The following is a 21,455-nucleotide window of genomic DNA, read 5'->3' as shown; positions in this document are numbered from 1 at the left end:
TGGAAGAATCCATGGTCAAGGCATAGAAATTTACTAGGCACAATAAATGCATGCCGTAGTAAAATTATTTGCTGTTCTAATGTCTAGTTTTTCTAAATACTTTACCCAAGCATTGGAAACGAAGGTATTAAATCAAAACTGTATTTTTTCCTCAGTAGTATTTTACATTTTTAGGTGAGTCCAACTTTATGGTACTTGATTTATGTTAACTTAAACTTGCTTGCAACCACGTATTAGAGTGAAAACTGCATATATTTTCTGAAGGCCAGTCACTTGAATTACTTAATAAGCACAACAAAGAAATTTTCTTGTGTTATGGTGAATTTTTTTCCCCTCAATTTTCTCTTACTACATCAGCATTAATAAAATGTATTGATATCCTGGAACTGTTTAGAGAAATATCAATCCTTTTATTATGATCATTGAAGAATCATAATTAAAGCCTTTTTATTATTACCAAACATTTACTTTTTTTGTCAGATATTGTCAGTTTATCTGTTTGTGCTTTTTTGAGTTAAGTTTGTAAAAATCTAAAATGTAAAAGATGAACAGTGTCATTAAAGACTTAGGCTGTGATTTGATAGTCATCCCAAGCCCACTGTCACTACAGCATGACAGCTCTTTGCTTTGCCCAGTTCTGTAAATGCCTTCCTCTGTTCATCAGAGAAGCAAGAACTTCTCATCAGCTTATTGGAAGTTCCCTTTACAAATAAAGGACCCTTTGCTTCCAGAGGTTAAAAGAATTGATGTACGAAAATGGAAATCCAGAAATGGTTGGTAAAAATTTGCTGAGCAAACAAATCCTTGATGTTTATGTAGGACCATGGTGATTTTATGCAAAGAGACACACAAAAAGAAAGGAGAAAGCCAGTGTTAGAGAATCATGATTGCCTTCCTTTGTGATCACTCTTCTTGTTGATATGTGGGACTCTGTCTTTATTCCAGCATTAGCCAAAGGAAAGTCAGACCTGAACAAGGAGCAGCCTAAGATAAAAGCAAATTTCAAGATTATTCCATTTGCAAATAAATATGCATAGCAACTTAGCATATATCGCAGCTCATTTTAAAAGGTGTCAAAACTGCATTTACCCTACTACTGCTGCTGTATGTCTGGTAACTGTAGTATACTCTTTTAGATGGCAGAAAGTGAATATGTGTTATGCTTCATATGAAATGGGCTTCAAATACTGTCTTGTGCAGGGATATCTAGATTGTAAGAACAAGGCCAGTGAATAGCAGATTAAAAAAATGATGCACAGTTCAGTACTTTGGTTTAAAAAAAAAACTACAAAAACACCAAAGCTCTGTTTTGCATTGATGGTGCGTAATTGTGTCAGTTTATGTTCTGTGGTTATGAGTGTTGAAGGCTGCTGAATGCTGTGAGCAAGAACAGTTACCTACTGATTCTTTTTCATTAATTAATTGCCATGTTGTGCTTTTTTTTTTTTTTTTTTAATTAAAGAGGGTCTGAGGCCGAAGTGAGTGATGAATTCCTCACCAGCTTATCTTTCTCTTGAAAATCAGTAAATTATAAACTGAACGAGAGATCTTATCACATTAAATGCAATTAATTCTATTAAATAATTAAGCAGCAAAGCAGAGTGCCAGATGTGTCCTTCATTGGATTTCCTCTTTCTACTTACCTTTCTCTTTGAATCCACACTTGAACGTTTTTTCTCTAGGGGGGAAGTCGTATTCAGCTAAGAAGCATTAGAGTCTGCAGCCTCTGTGGCCTGATGGAGATCAGATGCTCCAAGTGCTGACATTGTTTTGGTAGATGAGGTTAATGGGTCGCTGACCTATTCACTATGAGACAAAATTGATGTTGCTGTAAATTATATTGAGTCAAGATATGTGGAAGATGCTGTAAGATACATTTTCTAGTCTTGCCTTTCAGAGAGGCATCATATGGTGTTATTCTTTCCCATCAGCTTCCTTTGGGAAGCAATGTGAAATGAAGACAGGGCAGAATCAAATTCTATGTTCTCCATGTGTATGCTTCCTGTTTACATTTTTTTTCAACACTTTACTGATTCTGTTTTTCTTATTCAAAAGAAAAAAAATATATTTGTTTCTTTTGTGCTAAATTATGACATAAGGAAATTCCTGCATCATAGAAACAGCTGCTTTTCAATATGCCAAATAACTTCCAGCAATGCAGTTTCCAGCAGTCATTCTGCAGAAATAAAACCCATGTTAATGGAAAACTTTTTTTTATGCTAAAGAATTTATTTTAATGCCATTTTAGGGACATGTCACAAATTTGAAGGAAGTATTTTGTGTCAGTGTAATGATGGCTATGACAGAAAAGAACTGGAAAGCAGATATTTACAGAAAATGAGATAACGCTTCTTGAAATAGGGAGTGTTAAGAAGGCAGTTTTGTTTTAAAAGTGTTCATTTTCAGATTTCCAAACAAATAGTCAAAGATGTCAGTGTTCTTTAAAGTGCTGTTAGCTATTCATGTATCTTTTTCAACTGATGTGGAACTGCAATAACAGGGCTGATTAAGAAAAAAGAAAGAGAGAAACCAAAACATACAAACTTTGCCTTAAAATCTTGTAGTGGAAAATGTTGCTGGAAATCTGGCAAGCCAGGGGCTGCTGGGTTGCTCCACTCTAAATATTTTACAAAATGAAATAGCAGTTATGTAATAACAAACTGCATTGGCTGCTAGATGCGAGACCTTCAGAACATCTGTGTTGGGCATTGCTCCATCTCAAGATGGAGGGGTTCCTGCCTGCCAAGCAGAACTGGCAAGAAAGTTGGGATTTGTCCTGACTGTGATAACTGAGGCATTTTAATCTTCCTTGGAGGAACGTATGTAGGTTGCATTGTATATTGTTAAAATCTGATGCTCTGTGCAAATGTGGTGTTTCATCTGTTCAATCAGAACACTTTGTCGTGGTTTTTTTTTAGTATTATTTCTGTGGTAAGCTCAAATGAATATATTAAATTATTCAACGTATAGTGTAGAAACTTGCGCTTAATAATTACAGCCCTTTTCTCATCTGTCTGATAGCGGTCACTGGGCTTAATAATAAATTTGATGTCCCTCTGATAAAGTAGTAAACTTCAAGCATGGATGGCAAAGCTCTTCTTGTTGGCCCTGAGGAATGGGTTGGGTAACATAACAGTGCTGCTTTTCCTTATTTCTTTTTTCTTTCTTTCTTTTTTTTTTCTGTAAAATTAAATTTATAGTAACTGAAAATAAGCTCCAATTATTGTTGCACAGTGGCAGAGATGCTTATTAATCTCCACTGATGGCAGAGGCTGTTCCCATATATATCCATTTGTTCACAGTTGCAAATTGAAAGAGAAGAACAGTCAGTTGCTCTGCAGCCTATGTTAAATGTGCGTTTATTTGAATAGCTGTGTTTATTATAATTTATTTCAGATACAGTCCTGATGTGTTTAGTTATCTGTATAAACAGTAACATTTATTCTACCGTTTATATATATTTTTATATTCTCTGTTAGTTTCTACGCTCACTTGTACCTATGTAATCTCTCCGGTCTCTTCTTTAGCGGATATAAGGAAGCTGAATTGAGAACAAAAATTTAATTGTCATTTTCAGTAGACAAAAACTTACCCATCTCAGAGAACTGTAATAGCCTCAATTCATCATTGTGCTACATGTGCTAGAAATGAAATAGTTTCATATCATGCCACAGAGGTACCAACAATTCTCACCAACTAATAACATGGAATGTTGCAAAACTGTTCCAGTCAGACAACAATGTGCAAACTGGAGCAGACCGGCTGTTACAGCAGTAATGGTTGAAGGTTGTTCTGCTCGATTGATGTTCACCAGCAAGCTTGTCAGCAGAGACCTAGTGCCTGATCTTGTGAATATCTGTACTCATGTACTGAATTATTACACCTGGCTTGAGAAGTCAGTAACAAAAAGCCAATTTGCAGTATCTTACCTGCAATGGTTTGTTTTGGAATTGAATGTGCAGCAGTGCCCGGTCTCAGTGTTTAAGCTCAGCAGAGAAGGTGATAGGTCCATTTGTGAACACTTTGAGCCTCTGTAGGAAAGGCAAGTAATGCAGTCCTTGCAAGTCTTGTTTTAGTTCCCACTCATTTCTAGACTAAGCAGAGTCATTAGTTTTAAAGCTAATAATAAGAAAGAGAGGCAGGAAGGAGATGTGTTGCCCTGGAGGGTGAATTGTGCAACTTAGTTATACATAGAGAATACTCTATATATGTTTTCAGCCACAATGCTTATGTAAATTTTTAGGCTTTTTATCTATTACTCTACGATGTACTCTGTATTCTATAAAGAGCATAGTGATCAGTCATTCATTACTCAATAGGCATTTTTAAAGTTACCTTTGAATGATAAGTGGTCATCTTTATGTTTTTTGTGGGTTTTTGTTTGTGTTTGTTCTTTTTTTTTTTTTTTAGAGCGTTAATATTTTGGAACGGAAAGCTTCTTCAGGAAGCACAGACCCTTCGTTAAGCAAGCAATTCCTTGAAACCGACTCTGTCTCTCTGTCCAAGGTAAGCAAGAGCATAGGCTGGGATCCAGGCACTGTGTTTCCTTCTGTTGTAACAGTGTATTTTGACTAAGCTTTAGGGGATTTGTTTTTATGATTCTGTCACTGAATACATTTTGAGCCTGTCCCAGAGCTTCCTATTTGCTGCTTTAGATATCAGGAAGGCCAGTAGTCTCTATTAAACTTTGTATTAAAAATTATTTTAAAAATTTATTAATTAAAAAAAAATAAGGATTTGGGGGGTGGTATAGATTGTTTTTTCCGCTTGTGAATGTCTCCCAGGAGCAAGATTGACCATTTCAGAATACGGAGCTAGCAGGGACTTCGAGAAATGTTCCAGTCCAATCAGAAAAAAAACACCCAACTATATCCAAGTCCAAAAGCACTACTTATCAATATGATATTGATTAAAAATACATAGAGCATTCCTCCTAACTGTGTTTCTTGAGGTAGTCTCCTAAAGTTTGAAACCATTGCTGAGGCCTTCATTAGAACTGTGGAGATAACAGCACTCATTCCTGAATGATGCACCCTCATGTGCAGTGCTTTATAGTCAGTGTCCTTTGGACTGAATTCCTGATTTCTGAAAGGGCTGATTCTAAATAAGCCAAATTCTGTATAAAGAAGGCTTAATTTTAAAATGCGTCCTATAAAAAAGTAAGATTGTTACTAAAAAGGTGAGAATGCTGTGATGGAATACTTGGCAGAAAAGAAAAACCTGAAACTAAATATCTATAGCTCACGATACTTGGGAAAACATATTCAAAATGAAACATGCTATTCAACTATGTAAAAGTGGAATTGCCCCATCTTATTTGAAAAAAAAACACAAACACACACACAAAAAACCAAGTCCCTTATTGCCAGTACCTGGGGCAGAACTATACCCGTAAGATCTGCCAGTGTTCCTTGGTCCTGCTGCTCCATGCAGAGCTGCTGCTTACTTAATGTGCAGTGAATCACAGAAGTCCAGAAGCAGCAAAGCTGTGCTTTGAGTGATCCAGCATCAGATGGGGGCCCTTCACTGTCACTCTGTTTTCTGCTTTCTATGTGCTCTTGCAGGAGAATGGTCTCTGTCACAGTGTTCCCCACACTTGGGAAATCTCATCATACCAAATGTGGATGGGGTGAGCTGCAGTTAGGATGGTTAGGGTGGCTTTATAACAGCTTGTGACACTGGTGCAGCAAAAGGCAGCTAACTGTTATTGCACTGAATAATGGCTCATTATGTCTTCCCGTATCTGGCCTTTCGGTTAAATGAATAGCTCTATGAGATTGTGTGATTTCTGGTTGAGAAGTAATCAATACTGATGTTATCTAGTAGATAAAAGACTTATGCCCACAGCTGATCTTCTAAAGGAGAAATCAATTTGATGAGGAGTCAGTTGGCAGAGTAGTGGAGAGATCCTCTGCTTGCCTCTGGGGACTCATAGTTTAATTTCCCCCCTTAAGAGTGAAGTGTTTCATGGGGAAAAATAATGCATATGTGCTTCCTGCTGCAGTAATGGAAATAGAATATCATATCAAAACACAGTGAAATCAAAGCGATGGTTTTTGAGCTGTATTTACTGGCCCCATGATAGTTTCAGTTTGCAGTTATGTAGGGAAAGTCAAACAGAGTTAAAATTTTTAAAATTTACAGTGGTATTTCTTGGGACAGAGCTTTTCATCCTTGTTAGATTAGCAAACTTATCAAGGTTTGTAAAGGTAAAGTTTGGTTTTCCATTTATATTTGTATTTCCACAACAGTAATGTTGATGGTACTGAAGCTCTGTAACAAAGGCAGGGCTGACGGTTCTTGGCTGTGAAGCAGGTTCACGGGAAATGGAGGAAAGGACTTCTGTTTCTCTTTCAGGGTTTGATGACCTCTTCCTTCTCCCAGTTGCTTCATATAACATCAGTGAGAGTTATGACAGCTGAGAAAATGCTTGTTTGCTACTTAGTATAATTCTGTTGATTATGATAGCAGCAAGAAGATGTGAATAAAGGCATGACTTTTTTCTCTTTAAAAGCATTGTTCTTTACTGCTCTCTATGATATATCATAACTCAGACCTGAGTCGTACAAGTGGTCATGCATAACAAGTGGTGTGTGAAAGGAATGTGCTTTAATTGGCACTCAGAAAGGCGTACAGCTGGTTGTGTCTGAAACGATGCAGCGTGTATTCTTTTCTCTAGGGAGAGAATTAGTTAGCTTCCCACAGCATTTCCCTTAATGCAATGAAAACGAATGACAAGAAACTTTCAAAAAGATTAATTTCCTTTTACATATTTCTGAAGGTGCAATTAGCCTCTGCAACTCTGCCTCATAAACTGCCACTGAAGACAAGAGCTGGCTATTTTCAGACCAACCACAAGTCAACCTCTTCTGCTTAAACTTTAGATTTTAAGGAAAAATAAGAGTATTTAAAATCAGTGCGGATTGTATGCTGGAGATAAGAAAGCTTACGTTTTGTAATCAGGGAATACTGCAAAGTACACTGTTAATATATGCCCATATATTTAACAGTAAAATCTTTACATTTCATCTCACGATCTCACTGTTTTTAGAGGAGTACTCTGAGTAAAGGTACATCTTGAACATGCAGATTCTGCCCATGCTCCACTTATGTCTGTCAAATCTTTTTAACTCTTATGATGCAGTTAATCTTTGTTTTGCTTTACAGAACTTGTGCTACATATAAATGCAATTTTATATTGTGTGTACTCACAGTTATTAATGAATATGTGTCCATGCTTTTTCAGCAGGAGCCTGACAGCTGGGAAATCATAGAGGGTCTGAAAATTGGCCAGACCAATGTACAGAAGCCAGACAAACATGAAGGCTTCATGCTGAAAAAGAGAAAATGGCCCTTAAAAGGTTGGCACAAGGTAAAGTTCTCATAAAACAGTCAAAGGATTATTGCTTCCTTTTATGATTTGGAATTTTTTGACTAGAGAAAATGGGATGTAGGATGACTGACAAATAAAAGCCCAGGATTTCAGTGTATAACTTTATCTTCAGACTATATAAAGGATTAGTCTGCAAACACAGCTTTGTGGCTTCAACATTGCAGGGCTGGCTGTGCGATGTTATATTCAAAATCCAGGCAGACAGTGTAAATAATACAGCAGATGTCTTGTGTTTTAAGAGGTTTAGCCAATATCACTTTCATTCTTCTGAATACATTCTAACAAAATATAGCTGTGCAGGGTAAGTTTGAATTGAGTTTATGGGGAAGTAGCCAGGACTCCATGAGAGCTGCAGAAGACGTTCTCACTGGAAGACGTTCTTACTGGAGAGCATCCCCTGGAGTTCTTTTCCCTTCAGCCTTGCTGGCTGGGCAGATTTGCTCATCCTTGTCCCTGAATTTGCTTGTCAACTTGTCTGTAATCTTTGTGGACATGAAGCATGACTATTTAACAAAATACCATCACAAAAACCAGCAGCAACAAAAGAAAACCAATAATCCCTGAATCTTCTATTCCTGTTTAGTTAATGTGGAGACATTTCTCCATGGATAATTTTACTTTTTGTTAACCCTAAGTCCAGTGTTCATTATTTCTTCTGCCTCTATTTTGTAGTGTAATACTTACACTTCTTTAAAATCCTCTGATAGCAAGATTTGGTTATTGATGGATACCCATATTTTGCACATTGGAATAGTTTAAGAACCATCATTTTCTAAGACACAGAGCATTGTATTGTGAAGAACAGTGAAACCTACTGTTATAAATGGCTTTTTTATTCCCAGTAAAATGTTAACTTTTTTCTTTTTTATCAACTTTTGGTTAATTTTGATTTTTTTTATGTCCATATTCACACTTCATCAACCTTATTTTGTTTTTATTTTGGTTTACTTAGCTAGGATTTATGTTTTTGGAATCCAAATATTTATGTGTCACTTGAGTTTAACCTAGGGAGACTACAGGTCTTTAAACGGGTATTCTTGAAATACTGAAAGAACAGAAAAGGAGATCTTACTTAAAATTAAAAACAAAACAAAGCAGCAAAAGGGAGCAAGCAAGAATTAGTTTTATATATCAAGACTGTATGGGGTAGTTCACTGTTTCCATTCCTTTGAAATGCAATACGCTGATGTGTTGTTTCTTTGACAAGTGTTTGCTGTAGGAACATTACGTATAAACAGTTCTGTAAACGAGATTATGCCCGGTGATCTTTTTTTCATCCTGCCTTTAGAGCAGTTATTTGTATAAATAATTTTAAGTGTGATTAATTGGCTTCACAGCTCCCATCTGTGCTCTGCCTTTCATTTCACCTGGGGAAATGAAACTTCTGAACTTTGGGTTAGAAACTGTGAATTGGCTAGTAATTTTTTTTTTAGAACTATTGCCTTGATATCCTTCCATTTCTGTAACACTACTTTGTTCAGAGAACACAGTGAGGAGTTCCAAAGACAGTGATTGTACTGTGTGATGTTAGTGACCTGACAGCAAAGCTGTGGAATCTTCTGTCTGATGAACACTGCATGTCACATTCTGGTGGCTCTCAGCGTGCTTTATTAGCATACCAGTTACAGCATGTACAGCTTACATAGAAGTTCATCTGCTTCTGAAGTGCTGCGTGCTTTGAAATGGAATGTGGTAAAAAGACATTCGTGTGCGGAGCCTACAGAGGCAGAAAAATATGAAATTAACATCGTGTTCTTCTGAAGTTCATTAATGACCACATCTAGTAAAACTAAAACTCCACAACCCTGTTGTTTTGACATCTTATTCGAGAAGCTACACCTCCAGCAAAGCTGGAATTTTATCATCTGTGTCAGACCTTGGTACCATCTGTTGTGCAACTGACATCATTTCCAGAGGCATTTTCAGGAGATATTTTCTGCCATGCAAGTACTAACCCTGCTAATAGTGTCAGTTTAACAGGTCTACGCCATGCAAATGTGATCCTTCTCTTCCATATCAGACAGTTTAGAGGTTAATAATTTGCTGTGTTCCAGATTGTTAACATATATTTGTGCTTTACGTTAGGCTCTAAAAATATGAATAGTTTGTATTACTTCCATGTTTTTAAAGTTAGTGTTGACAACACAAGTTAGTGAATCTCAGTAAACACCTACATTTCCTGCCAGGCTGCATTTTATGCTGTGTGCCAAATGCTGTGCTAACTTGTCCGCAATGCAGCTAGAGTTGTCTAGTACGCACGAGCTACAGCAGCTTTAATTGTTGGAGAAGCATGTTAAATTGGGGATTCTGCTCTCTGCTGTAGGGAAAAGCTGCTCAGCAAAATAAAGGTGTAGCAATGGCACAGATAGGTGTCTTCATGTTAGCTTTAAATTACCTATTCTTGGTAGCTGCACCAATGAAGATACAGTGACTCACACCATATCACTTGCAAATGTACAAAACACAAACCCTCCAGTGACCAGGTATGGTGCTGGTAATGCTGTATGTAGTATTTCCACTCATACTAACACATGTAGGTTACATCTAGAAGAAATATAAGGGGCAGGAATAGTTACTTTATCTTTACTTCGCTGTACAGAGGTCTGCTGTGAGTGTAAAGTTTTGAATGGTAGAGCCATGTCTTACAGCTTGTATCACTTCCCAGCTTGAGATACAGGAGACCACACGAATATCCATCTGAGGGTCTTCCTTCCAGGGTGTAGATCTTGCACTAGGAAGAGCTTTTCAGCTTCTGAACAGAGAGGACAAGCAGTTATACTGAAACATGATCAGCTGATTTGGGAAGAAAACAGGAGGAAAACAAAGGAAAAGACTTATTTCTTTCAGCCTACATTGTCTTTCTAGTAGACCTTATTGCATTGGCCAAAAAAACTGAAAAAATATCCTTAATTACGAGGGTTTCTTAAGTCCAACATAGAGCATACTGTTGGAAACAGAATCTAGGTTTTCACATTTAAAAGATAATTGTTATTAAAAAAATATATATTCACTACCTCACTCCAGTTCCCTTTCCAACCAGTAAACAGTCCTTAATTGTTACAGTTATCGGTTTTTTTGGCAGATAAATTATTGTGCACAGTTTAAGTTGCATCTGATCATTATGAAAAAAAATTTGTTTTTTCCACTTTCAGAGGTTTTTCGTCCTGGATAATGGATTATTAAAATATTCAAAGTCACCAATTGATGTAAGTAAAGTTGAAGACCACTTTAAAGTTTGTGTTAGAATTCAACCTGTTAGAGGCTCATTCTCATACTAGGCACGTTTATTACAGCATACACATGAAAGCTGTTGGTGGATTCATAGAGAGATTTGAATATGGAAAGCATGTGAGGTTTTGGTTAAATTATATTCCCCTAGAATTCTGCCTTCTATTACTTCTGTAAAATAGAAGGTGTATTACTTACTTTATTTAACGAAGGTGTTTGAAGGATTAGCCTGACCATATATTTTGTACCTTATTAATTTTGATGTCAGGGAAAGCTGATTATTTAGAGATATGTGGATAGGACAGAAAAGTAATTATGATGCACTTGAGATATAAGGGGTAATATTGAATTAGATTAGATACCAGTAACCATCAAGCTATATCAGCAGGGAGGTAAGTGCTGTCTAATCTTCCCAGCTTCTCACTTAACCTGTGGTTATGTGCTAGTGTGAACCACCACACTTTTCATTTGGGAAGAGCTGGCTCTGCAGTTTTGCAATATTTTTCTCATCTATAAAAAGAGAAAGTTTTTAGTTTGAGTACAGGTTTTAACCTTTATGTGCCTTAATATTAAGATATTCCTAGAAAGGGAAAACATTTCAGCACCAGATATTTTTCTGTTAAGTATAATGAAATACGCAGTACCACAAATTTCTTACTCTGCTTTTTGGTTTCAGATACAGAAGGGCAAAGTACATGGGAGCATTGATGTAGGCTTATCAGTTATGTCCATTAAAAAGAAGGCTCGCAGAATAGATCTTGATACAGAAGAACACATTTATCATCTGAAGGTAAAAGATGCAAATATGTATTCTCTTTTCATCCACGGTGGGAATACATATTAGTAATTAGAAAAGATCTGCTGTGAGGAGTATTATTTTGAATGCTGCTTGATAATGGGTTACTTTGTAGGTGAAGTCCCAGGATACATTTGATGCATGGGTTTCAAAATTACGCCACCATCGGTTGTACCGTCAGAATGAGATTGTGAGATCTCCGAGAGATGCTAGCTTCCATATATTCCCCTCAGCCTCTACTACAGAGTCTTCACCAGCTGCTAACGTACCAGATGGAAAGGTATGTTGTGTCCTTTTGTTGGAAACTTGTGCCTGCTGGACTTGTTTGTGGGCAAGCCTGAGTTTCAGTGGGCTTTGCTTGGAGTGCCTGTAGAGAGGAGTTTTCATTGGAGGAACTGATGTCCAGCAAAAAGCTGAGATTACTGTAGCTTTCACTAATGGGCTGCTGTAGAGACTGTATTCAGAAGAATTTGCACTAGTCTTTTACATCTGAGATAAATCTGTCTCTGTTATTCTGTAGTTTTCTTCCTTTTTAACAACTTTTGTAAGTGGTGTTTATCAAACATAGTTTGTGAGGTTTGATTCTCCAAAATGATGTACAGAAGTACCTGTGTCGTGGGCAACTATGTAGTCAAATCTCAGATGTCACTGAAATCACAATGTGTATATATATACTTTATTCCAAAGAAGTATGGTGATTACACTGAATGAGCAACACATGCAACAGTAAGTGTAAGCATTTTATTATGCCTTAGGTACAACAAAATAGCTTCCCATGGCAATCTCCTATACCTTGCAGTAACAGCCTTCCTGCAACCTGCACTACTGGGCAGAGTAAAGTAGCAGCCTGGTTGCAGGACTCAGAAGAGATGGACAGATGCGCAGAAGGTTAGTCTTTACCGTTTTGTGCCTTGCCCTTTTAGCAAAACGTCTTGTTGGTAAGAAATAAGAGACAGTCAATGGAAGTGGTTAAGTAGCATCTTTACATGCCTATGAGGGAGCTCTTTAGGTAATAAATTAGATGCTTGTAGTAGGAACTTTCCTCTTTGCTTGTGTTATGATACTGCTTTTAAAATTAATTTAAAAAATATGTATTATCTTAATGGATATCATTAAGTATGCTTTACTTTTAAGGTCCAATCTTGTTGCTGACTGCCATAGAAATAATAAGCGCTCAACATCAGACAATAAGGCTACTTCTTAGATGATTTACTATTGGGTTTGAGGCATTTGACTTTTGTAATACAGTAAAATACCAGTGGTGAACATTATGGCAAAGTAAGAAAATAGCTGAACTGAAGCACCTAACATTTTTTTTGTTTTATGTTTTAGATCTTGCTCATTGTCAGTCAAACCTTGTGGAACTCAGTAAACTTCTTCAAAACTTAGAAATACTACAGAGAACTCAGTCTGCACCAAATTTCACAGACATGCAGGTAATTCTGTTTGATAATAAATTATCATATTGAAACATTTGTTGGTTGCATTAAAGGTATTGTAACGATGCTATCTATTAACTTAGAATTGATTTTCTGAAATTGTAGTAACTCTTAAATGAAAGATTTATCTTAATCATGTTTATCTTAATCATGTGTAATAGTGTTTCATGTGTAAATGGATAAGATGTGCTAAGTTTGACTTACATAGGAAGAATCAAATAATTAAGTCATTTGCAAAAGCAGAACTAAGAACCATTACAATAGAATTATATATACACATTGCAATTATATTTAAGGAGTTGTTATTGTGCTCAGTAAGATGCTATTTTAAGTTTTTAAGGAATGCAGATTCAAACCCTCAGGATGGGAGAACACTGCATGTTCTATAAAAGAGGGCATAGACACAAAGGTCCCAAGGATTGGACCATTTCCCTCTTCAGGGTGAGTTTTCTTCTTGACCACAAGAAAGCAACAACAAATTTTAAATCTTAAATGCTTTCTTCCTTTTTCACTCAGCCTACTTGAATATGCAAGTCTCCCAGTGGTGTTTTTGTGTTGGAAAGACTAATTCCAATGAGGAGACTTAACACTGATTTCAGGAAGTGGTGAACTCTACATTTCTCTGATATTAACAGAATAGAAATCCACGAGGATTTCAAAATCTATTCCTAAATGTTGTGCACTATGAAGGAAGTATACCAATAGTTTTGTTAAGTAAGTTGAACGCACTTTTTTTTTTTTTAATTTTATTTTTTAATTTTTTTAAATTTTATAATAGGGGCATAGGTATCTACAGCTGGTCACTGCTGTAGTTGCAGGTCATGGCAGCAGCATTCTTTTCTTCACTTTCTAATTTATCAATGTCTAACACTACAGTTCTTTACTAACTTGGTGTACTGTCTGTATTGCATGTGTCAACTTAATAGTACCTTGTTGCTTTTAACTATTTGTGTAATGTAGGCTAACTGTGTAGATATTTCAAAGAAAGACAAGCGAGTCACGAGACGGTGGAGAACAAAAAGTGTCAGCAAAGATGCAAAAATTCAACTTCAGGTACTGAATCCACAATGTTTTCTTTTTCATTGTACTTTTAGATTAACTTTTAAGCGTGAACTGATATATTAGCTGAAAGTAGGAAGTCAATGTACTGTCTTTTATGTTCCTGATGATGCAAATTAAATCTCAACTGGTTGTTTAAAACATAGACAAGATAGTGAAAAATGTATTGATTTAATTTCATTCGTATGAAAACATTGCCATCTAGGGAAAGAAAGAGAAGCTTAACACTAGTCATATTAGATGAAAAAAGGCAGTATTCATGCAGTGCATGGGGATACTGGTATTCCATCTTAAACTTGTTGAGAGGGTTGGTTGAGCGGGTGACATCAAACTAAGAGCAGAAAACATGTATGAAATACAAAGCATGCCAGTTGTCTTTATCAAAACTTATAGTAGGAATATTACCAGTGAGAAGTATTTTCAAAAGCCCTATCTTATGAAACAGGCTACTATGGGAACAAATTGAATTATATGAATTATATGAAGAAAAAACAATTGACATCATCCTGCCTTAGATCTGAAAGGTAAAGGTACAGAAATAAGCATAGAAGCCCAATGCTACTTTTAGATCTAGGGAGTCGTACTGTGTTTTGTCAGAAATAGTGGAGTGTTTTGAAGCCTAATCCAAAAACTGTTTTATTTTTCATAACTCAGCAACTGCTAACGAAGACTATACTTTACAGACTTCAGGAGCTAACAATTATCACTGTGCTGTCTGCTGTGGAATAAATATATGTCAGCAACTTCTGATTAATTTAAATTCCTTGAAATTCATGCAGACTTTGAAAACCATTAATATGTCCCTCAGAGACACAATAAGGAATTTCTGTGACTCAGAGACACAGTAAGAAGTTCTCTGTGACTCACTTAAGACTGATAATCTTAAGGAAGGAAAACTATAAGGAAAGAAACTTCCACCAGCATTCTGATTGCAGTTGATGTAGATGACTTTTCTTTCTTCCTGTAATTTTAGATAAATGACAACATGTTGAACAACAAAATACGTTAGGTTCAAAAAGCTTTGTTAACAAGGGAATTTTAGTGGTTGATGCCATACCCTGTTACCTGCATGAGGAAGATCACTGTGTTTCATTGTTGCTGAGCAATAGTAAGCTACTAAAAATACCAGGACTGTGCTGGGCTTCCTGTGGGAGGCCATCAGTTTGGCATGTGATTCTCAGGATGCTGTTGGTGGTATCGGTCACTTTGCTGATTCCTCTGTGAATTTCTATACATAGCACTGTTCTACTTTGGTCTATCATTGCTGGGGGGATAGTGAACTCTGCTTAAGCTGGGGCAGCTTTGACTCCTGGCAAGCATAAGGCTGGAAAATCAAAGGCTTATTTTATTAGAGCAAAGCATTAAATGATTAATGACTGATTTACAAATTCATTTGCAGGGAAACAAACAACAAAATGATTCTAAATCATGTTCAAGATGAAGTTTTTCTTTTCTGGCAGTTCCATTATCTTAACTAACTTGATTGGCTCTTTAAACTGTTTGTAATTAAAAGGCTTGTTCTGTCTCAGGAATGGTCTAAAGCTGTAATCTGTGGAAGATGGTTGCACTCTGACTCTTACGTTGATAGTAATTTGCTTGTGCTGCAATTCCACTAAAATGTGGATTTCCTCACATATTGAAGTGTTGCTTTTTTTTATGTTTGCTCTCCTATCTTGTTCTTCTATTAACCATTTCTCCTAACTTCATTCCGTGTAGGTAATTTTTGCAAGATTACTCCAACACTTTATTAACTAATATCCACTACTTTGAATCCCTGTCTAGTTTGTGATTATTTGTTCATGTATGGTAAACATGATTTGCTTTTAAATAGTTGACAGATTTGATACCAAAAAGGCTTTTGTTGTACTTTTCCTTTCCCCATTCTTCCATGCGTATTATTAGTTTTTGGGGATAACGCTAATAATAACACACTAAATTCCAACTAAATATAAATTCCATTTGAAATATTTGCACCAATCAATTGTAGAATAAGGAATTATTAATTACTATAAAGGGATCTTTTGCAGTAAGACATCAAGAGCCAGAGAACGTGAAAATGAGTTGCTCTGTTCACAAGTAGTAGGGAACAGCAATGTAATTTTTGCTTACTCTGTGTCCACTGCGCTGCATAAGATGCAAGGAACGAATTCTCCCATCTAGAGTCTGTACTGTACTCATAATGAGTTAGTAAGATAGCTTTTGTGTTCCTGCTAACACATTTCTAGAATATCAGTGCAGTGTGTATATATGAAAGAGTTTTAAAAGTACTTTTTATTGTAAGGACAGGTTTGTCTACTTGCTTTGTTTCTTTAAATGTTTATTTGCCATTTATATATAAATGGTATAGGTATACCAGTCCTGTATGCACATAACTTTGCTTACTGTGGTTAATTCCCCAAGAAAAGTGGTGTTGCATTGCTGATAAAAATTAATCATAGCATGTGCATAAGTGTTTTGTAGATTTAGGGGTTTAGTTTTGCTGAATTAATAGCTTAATTTACAGGTCTTTACTCTGGAGAAAAATACTTGGATTGTTTCTCTGAGGACGTATTGCTTATAGGAGATTTATTTATTTATTTCAATATATTTCTAAAATGTCTTAAGAAAATAATTCGCATCAACAGGTTAGTCAGTCTGCATTCACTCAGTTTACAAATGATTCTTTTGTACAGAAAAATGACTTTTGTTTGGTTAAATGACAAATTTACATTCTCATGATAGTCTGAAGATCTTGAAAGGAAGAAAAAGAAAACACTACTTAAGAACAACAAAATGAGCTATCATTGATATAATTTCATTCAGTGCTCAGAGAAGTTCTAAGACGTATTCCAAGGACAACAGAAGGAGAATTTATTTAGCAGAACTGTTTAGTACAGAATTACCTGAAAAGTCAGCTTTGTTCTACTGAGGCTTGTAGCTCAAGAATTAAACCTGGTTTATTACTTTTTTCCCTTAAATATGTACTTATATGTTAATAATTGTAACTCAGATAATTACTTCACTTTATATTGTGTTTTGGGGCAGTGCTTCTGTGGAACTGATTGTTCCAATCTTAGTAACATATGCCTGCATTCAGAATCTTGCAGATTTTGAGTGGTTAATATTGTGTATCTCTCTTTATCTAGACACATATATATAAATCTTTGTCTTTATAAGTTAAACAGTCGTAGTCTCCAAAACTCTCAGAGTATAGACATACTTCTGTAGAGCACAAAGAGCTTTAAATTCTGCATGTGATGCATCTTCTTTAATGAAGTTGCTAGTATCTGTTTTAGAAGTTCTCTGCATGTTTGTTTTTTTTTAAAAAAAAAAGGTGCAAAGCTTCTCTTATGCCATCGTCAGGCGACTCTTTTGAGGTCAATAGCACTGCCAGTTGCATCAACCAGAGGATGGAGGGTGTGGCCTTTTTCAGATGCACCAACCCTACAAGAAGGGAGAGTTACAGGGTCAGGGGGTGAGGGACTTCAGCTAATAAACTACAATATCCCGTTCTTCAGCATGATGTCCTTATGTCCGAACTATATCGTTGTTATTTCTGTGGTGCCCAATCTGTCTTCAGAAAAACGAAAACGTATAGGAATTTAAAAGCACTGAAATGGCTATGAATGAGTATATAGCTTAAGAAGAATGTAAAGGAATTGAAAGTGGTTTTCTGTAATAATAAGGTGGCTTTTCTAGTGTTATAAATTCATGCAAATACTTCAAAACAGTGACATTATGTTAGGCATTAAGAAGGGCTTTGTGGTAGGTGTGGAGCTCTCCTGAATCATGCAGACTTAATGCAGTATGTACTCAACTTTGATGTACCATGATGGATTTTGTTAAAAGTAATGTAAAAATGAAGCTAGGCAAGATGAAGCCGCAAAAAGGAAGTTGTTTGAACATTTAGTTTTCATTTGTGCTACTCTGAGATTTTTGATTGCTTTGAAAGCCAAGACTTCAGTAATGTACAGAATGAGAAATGGGATCTTACAGAACACAGAAGTATGGTATGTGGGGAAAATGGACACATAAGCTCAAGGATGGATAGAGAAATGCTAGAAATGTTTGCTGGGATATTTACATAAGGAAGCTCCCTGTAATATACACACGTGTTTTACGATTGACATGCGTGCATCTTCATTAACCACAGTTGGTGCACTTCCACAAATGCAAAGTGATCTCTTTCAGAATTTATCTTATAGATGGTCAAGTGAAGGAGTTTTTTTTTTTGTGTTTTCTTCCATGCCATAGCATCCATTTTGTTTTCTTATTCCATAATTGCCTTATGACTCCAAACAGCAAAGCTAATAGAATTAATTCTTCTTTTTGTGTCCATTGCAGTCCAACTCTTCTGGAGAAAACATTAGCGAAGTACCTAGCTATATAAGTCTCTGGCATACACAGGTGAGAACATATGATATGTTCTCAAAATGTGTAGGACGTAAGAGTTAACAAAATTGAAATCCACTTAAAGACTCTCCCTCTCCCTTTTCTGATCACCTTTCATCTTCCCGTGTCCCATCACCCCTTCCCTTCTCTTTCTCTACTTCCTTCTCTTCTTGCATTCACTGTCAGGAAGGGCCGGCACCGAAGGGCCAATTCAGCACAACACGACGCCGGCAGAGACTAGCAGCTGCAGTGGCTACAACAGTGAGTGGATTTAAAAATCAAGGCATAGCTGGAAAGATGGGAAACTGCGTAACTTGAATGCATAATAAGCTTATGAAAGCTGTGTCTTGCACTTTATTGAGGTGTCCATGCTACCCATTCTGAGCTGAGTCACTTAGAAGTGATCAGGCTTGACACAAGTGGGTGTCACAGCTGTGGATCTGAACTTGTTTTCATGGTAATGTCCCCCCTCCTTTGTGCAAGTGATGAACAAACTCAGGCCCTGCGCTGTTGGAAAGTAGCTTTGTTATACTCACTGTATTATTTAAAATCACAATCACATTCTATTAAAGGATTCTCATGACAGTCTATAGGAAGACAGTGAAAATGAGGAGATTTGCTGCAAACAAACGTGAAATGATGACACTTCCTGTTCTTTTTTAATTTTTATTTTTTTATTTTTAGCAACATGAAATTAGCCTTTTCATTTAAGGTATTTTGTTTGTATTCCATGATCCAAAAAAGTCATATTACTATGGCTAATGTCTACTTTTCAATTTTGCTAATTCTCCAAGCCTTTTGACACAAAATTTGGAGCACTGAAATTAAGGTGCAGTCTGGTAGCTGGGAGTGGAAAATTAATTTTATTAATTTATTAATTAATATTAATGAAATCAAATTAGCATCATAAATATAACTTCAGCTGATGCTTTGTCAGGAAAGCAGTTATTAGGAATGCATAATATGTATTAGTCCCTCAAAGGATTAGTGAAACAGGTGGATGGGGAAGACATGAAGAAGAAAAAAGTGAGCTTTAAACACGTACCCCTACCTAGCTCTAGCAGTCAACACTGAGCTAATGTTTTGCAAAGTGTGCTGCTCCAGCCTGTAGCTGAAATCCACTGGCTTAGATATAGCTTCTGCTTAAGCCTGAATAACTTGAGCCCTGTTGCCAGAACCATAAACCTCACTTACTATTAGGTCCTCTTGAAAAATGAGAGAAATCAGTGCTCCTCCAGTTCCCAAAACAATTTGTCTAAATTTAATCCCTTGTAATCATTTGAAACCATGTACTGATACAAAATATCAGTCAATAATTGACTAGTGTCATCTTATCTTCTCTGCCTTTGTAGCAGAGAAATAACCCCCCATCTCATTTTACTGTCTATAGTCTGGAAGATACAGAATTACATCAGGTAAAATGCAGGAAGGGGAAGCTTGTGTTACAGCCCACTGGACTGGGAACAGTCTGTCTCTACGTGAACATGCAGGTGTGTAGAGGCCTATGAATGAGTGGTATTTCAGCCCTTGGAGTAAAGCAGGAAGTCAGGACAAGGTGCACCTGAAGTCATGCCTTCAAGAATGAGGAAGAAAAAAACTAGAGGGATGCAGAGAGAAAAAAGCTAGTAGGTAATCAAGTCACCATGGGTGCAAAGAGAAAAGGGTGTACAGGGAAAATGGGTGTACAGTGAGAGGAAAAAAAAAAAAAAAAAGAGAGGTTCATGGGCAGTGCTTCTTAGACTGCTGGTTACTGAAGAAAGTGAGTGTGTTTGTTGTTGATTTTTTTTTTCCATTGGTTGCGGGAAGTAACTTGGAAACTCTTCTAAGATGCAGATGAGGAGAATTCATATCAATCAGTAGTTAATTATTTTTGGGTCTTGTATTTAAAGCAATCAGCAAAGCAGCTACTTGTCTCTGACATGTCAGTGTGTACTTCTTGAAAGAAGTGTAATGGCAATTGTAGAGCATGTGAATGCTGTTTCTAGGACATACTTTTATACTTTAAATAAAATATTCTTTTTTTCAATAAACCTCACTAAAAAAAACATTGCTTTTCAGCCTGGACAACTGAGGTATGAGGCAGAAATATTATCTCTAGAAGGATTTTATTCTACGTCCCTGTTAACAAAATCTTCTTGATATGAGTCAAAAATGAAGTCCAATAAACGTGTCTATTTTGTTGGTATAGCTAGAAATCAAAACAGTGAGAGAAGAGGATAAAGTTTATGCTGGTTATAAACCATGAAGCCATCAGTCTGTGCTATATGTATATGGAAAGTGAAGGTCAAGGTGGAAAATGATATTGCCAGAATGAGCTCAAGATGTAATTAATAAGTCCAATAGGATTTTAAGGTTTTCTTTAGGGAATAAGAAACGTAAGTCAGATATTGATGACTAATGTTATAGGAAGGGATTGTTAGAGCTATTCTTTGATGTAATCAAATAACAAGATACCAATTTCTGGTATTGATGGCAGTACTTAAATTGTTAATGTAAGAAAATATATCTTAGTAATATGACTTTATTTTATCTGCTGCTCTTAAGACTTTTTTTTTTTTTCCTTCATTTTTCATATTTGAATAATTACATTGGGCTGCAGTGTGGAAGTTTTTGATTTGTACATTTGATCAATATCACGAAACAAATTAGCTTGAATGTGTTTAGCAGTACTTAATATTGAAGAAAAAAAGAACAAACATAGGTCTGCATGTATTCCCCTTTCATTTATTTTTGCAATTGTGTTCTTGACTAGGTTTTTATACAACTGCATGTAAATAGTAAAATTAAAACATACTGTCACACACACGCCACATATGTAAAGCAGTATACATACACTGCATATGGAACAGATAGGTAACTACTTGGTACACGTGATACATTTATATATAAAACTTATGAGTAACGCATGCATGTATACTTTTGTTTACTGTACTTGAAAAGTATAGAAGGAAATACTTGAAAGTATGGAAGGAAAAAGTGAAAGCTATAATAAACTAAAGTCTTTACTGCATTTTATTTAACTGCATCTCTTTGCATTAATTTGTGGCTCTTGTATTTTAAAAATTAAGTGGAGATTTCATTTATTTTTGTTTGTTTTGATTAAAAATGGAAAGACTATAATTTTCCCTTTTTATTGTTGCTTGTATAATGGTTTCTACTTAATATTTAA

The 21,455-nt window shown here is 36.0% G+C and overlaps 1 protein-coding gene across 13 annotated transcripts in view; it reads left to right on the top strand.

Moving 5' to 3' along the window:
- Window positions 1-21,455, top strand: part of OSBPL6 (oxysterol binding protein like 6) — an 83,960-nt gene that overhangs the window by 43,115 nt on the left and 19,390 nt on the right. For 5 of the 13 annotated variants that reach the window (XM_015868337.2, XM_015868340.2, XM_015868336.2 and 2 more), the window contains 10 exons: window positions 4,411-4,506; window positions 7,247-7,372; window positions 10,546-10,599; window positions 11,298-11,411; window positions 11,533-11,697; window positions 12,173-12,305; window positions 12,750-12,853; window positions 13,817-13,909; window positions 18,239-18,301; window positions 18,473-18,547. In XM_015868337.2, the coding sequence (XP_015723823.1) occupies window positions 4,411-4,506; window positions 7,247-7,372; window positions 10,546-10,599; window positions 11,298-11,411; window positions 11,533-11,697; window positions 12,173-12,305; window positions 12,750-12,853; window positions 13,817-13,909; window positions 18,239-18,301; window positions 18,473-18,547 (1,023 nt within the window). The remainder of the gene's footprint in view (window positions 1-4,410; window positions 4,507-7,246; window positions 7,373-10,545; window positions 10,600-11,297; window positions 11,412-11,532; window positions 11,698-12,172; window positions 12,306-12,749; window positions 12,854-13,816; window positions 13,910-18,238; window positions 18,302-18,472; window positions 18,548-21,455) is intronic. The other 8 variants (XM_015868341.2, XM_015868343.2, XM_015868342.2 and 5 more) reach the window with 8 other exon arrangements.

Source organism: Coturnix japonica, chromosome 7, assembly GCF_001577835.2.
Source record: "Coturnix japonica isolate 7356 chromosome 7, Coturnix japonica 2.1, whole genome shotgun sequence".
Taxonomy (NCBI): domain Eukaryota; kingdom Metazoa; phylum Chordata; class Aves; order Galliformes; family Phasianidae; genus Coturnix; species Coturnix japonica.
This window is presented reverse-complemented; position numbering and strand designations above follow the sequence as displayed.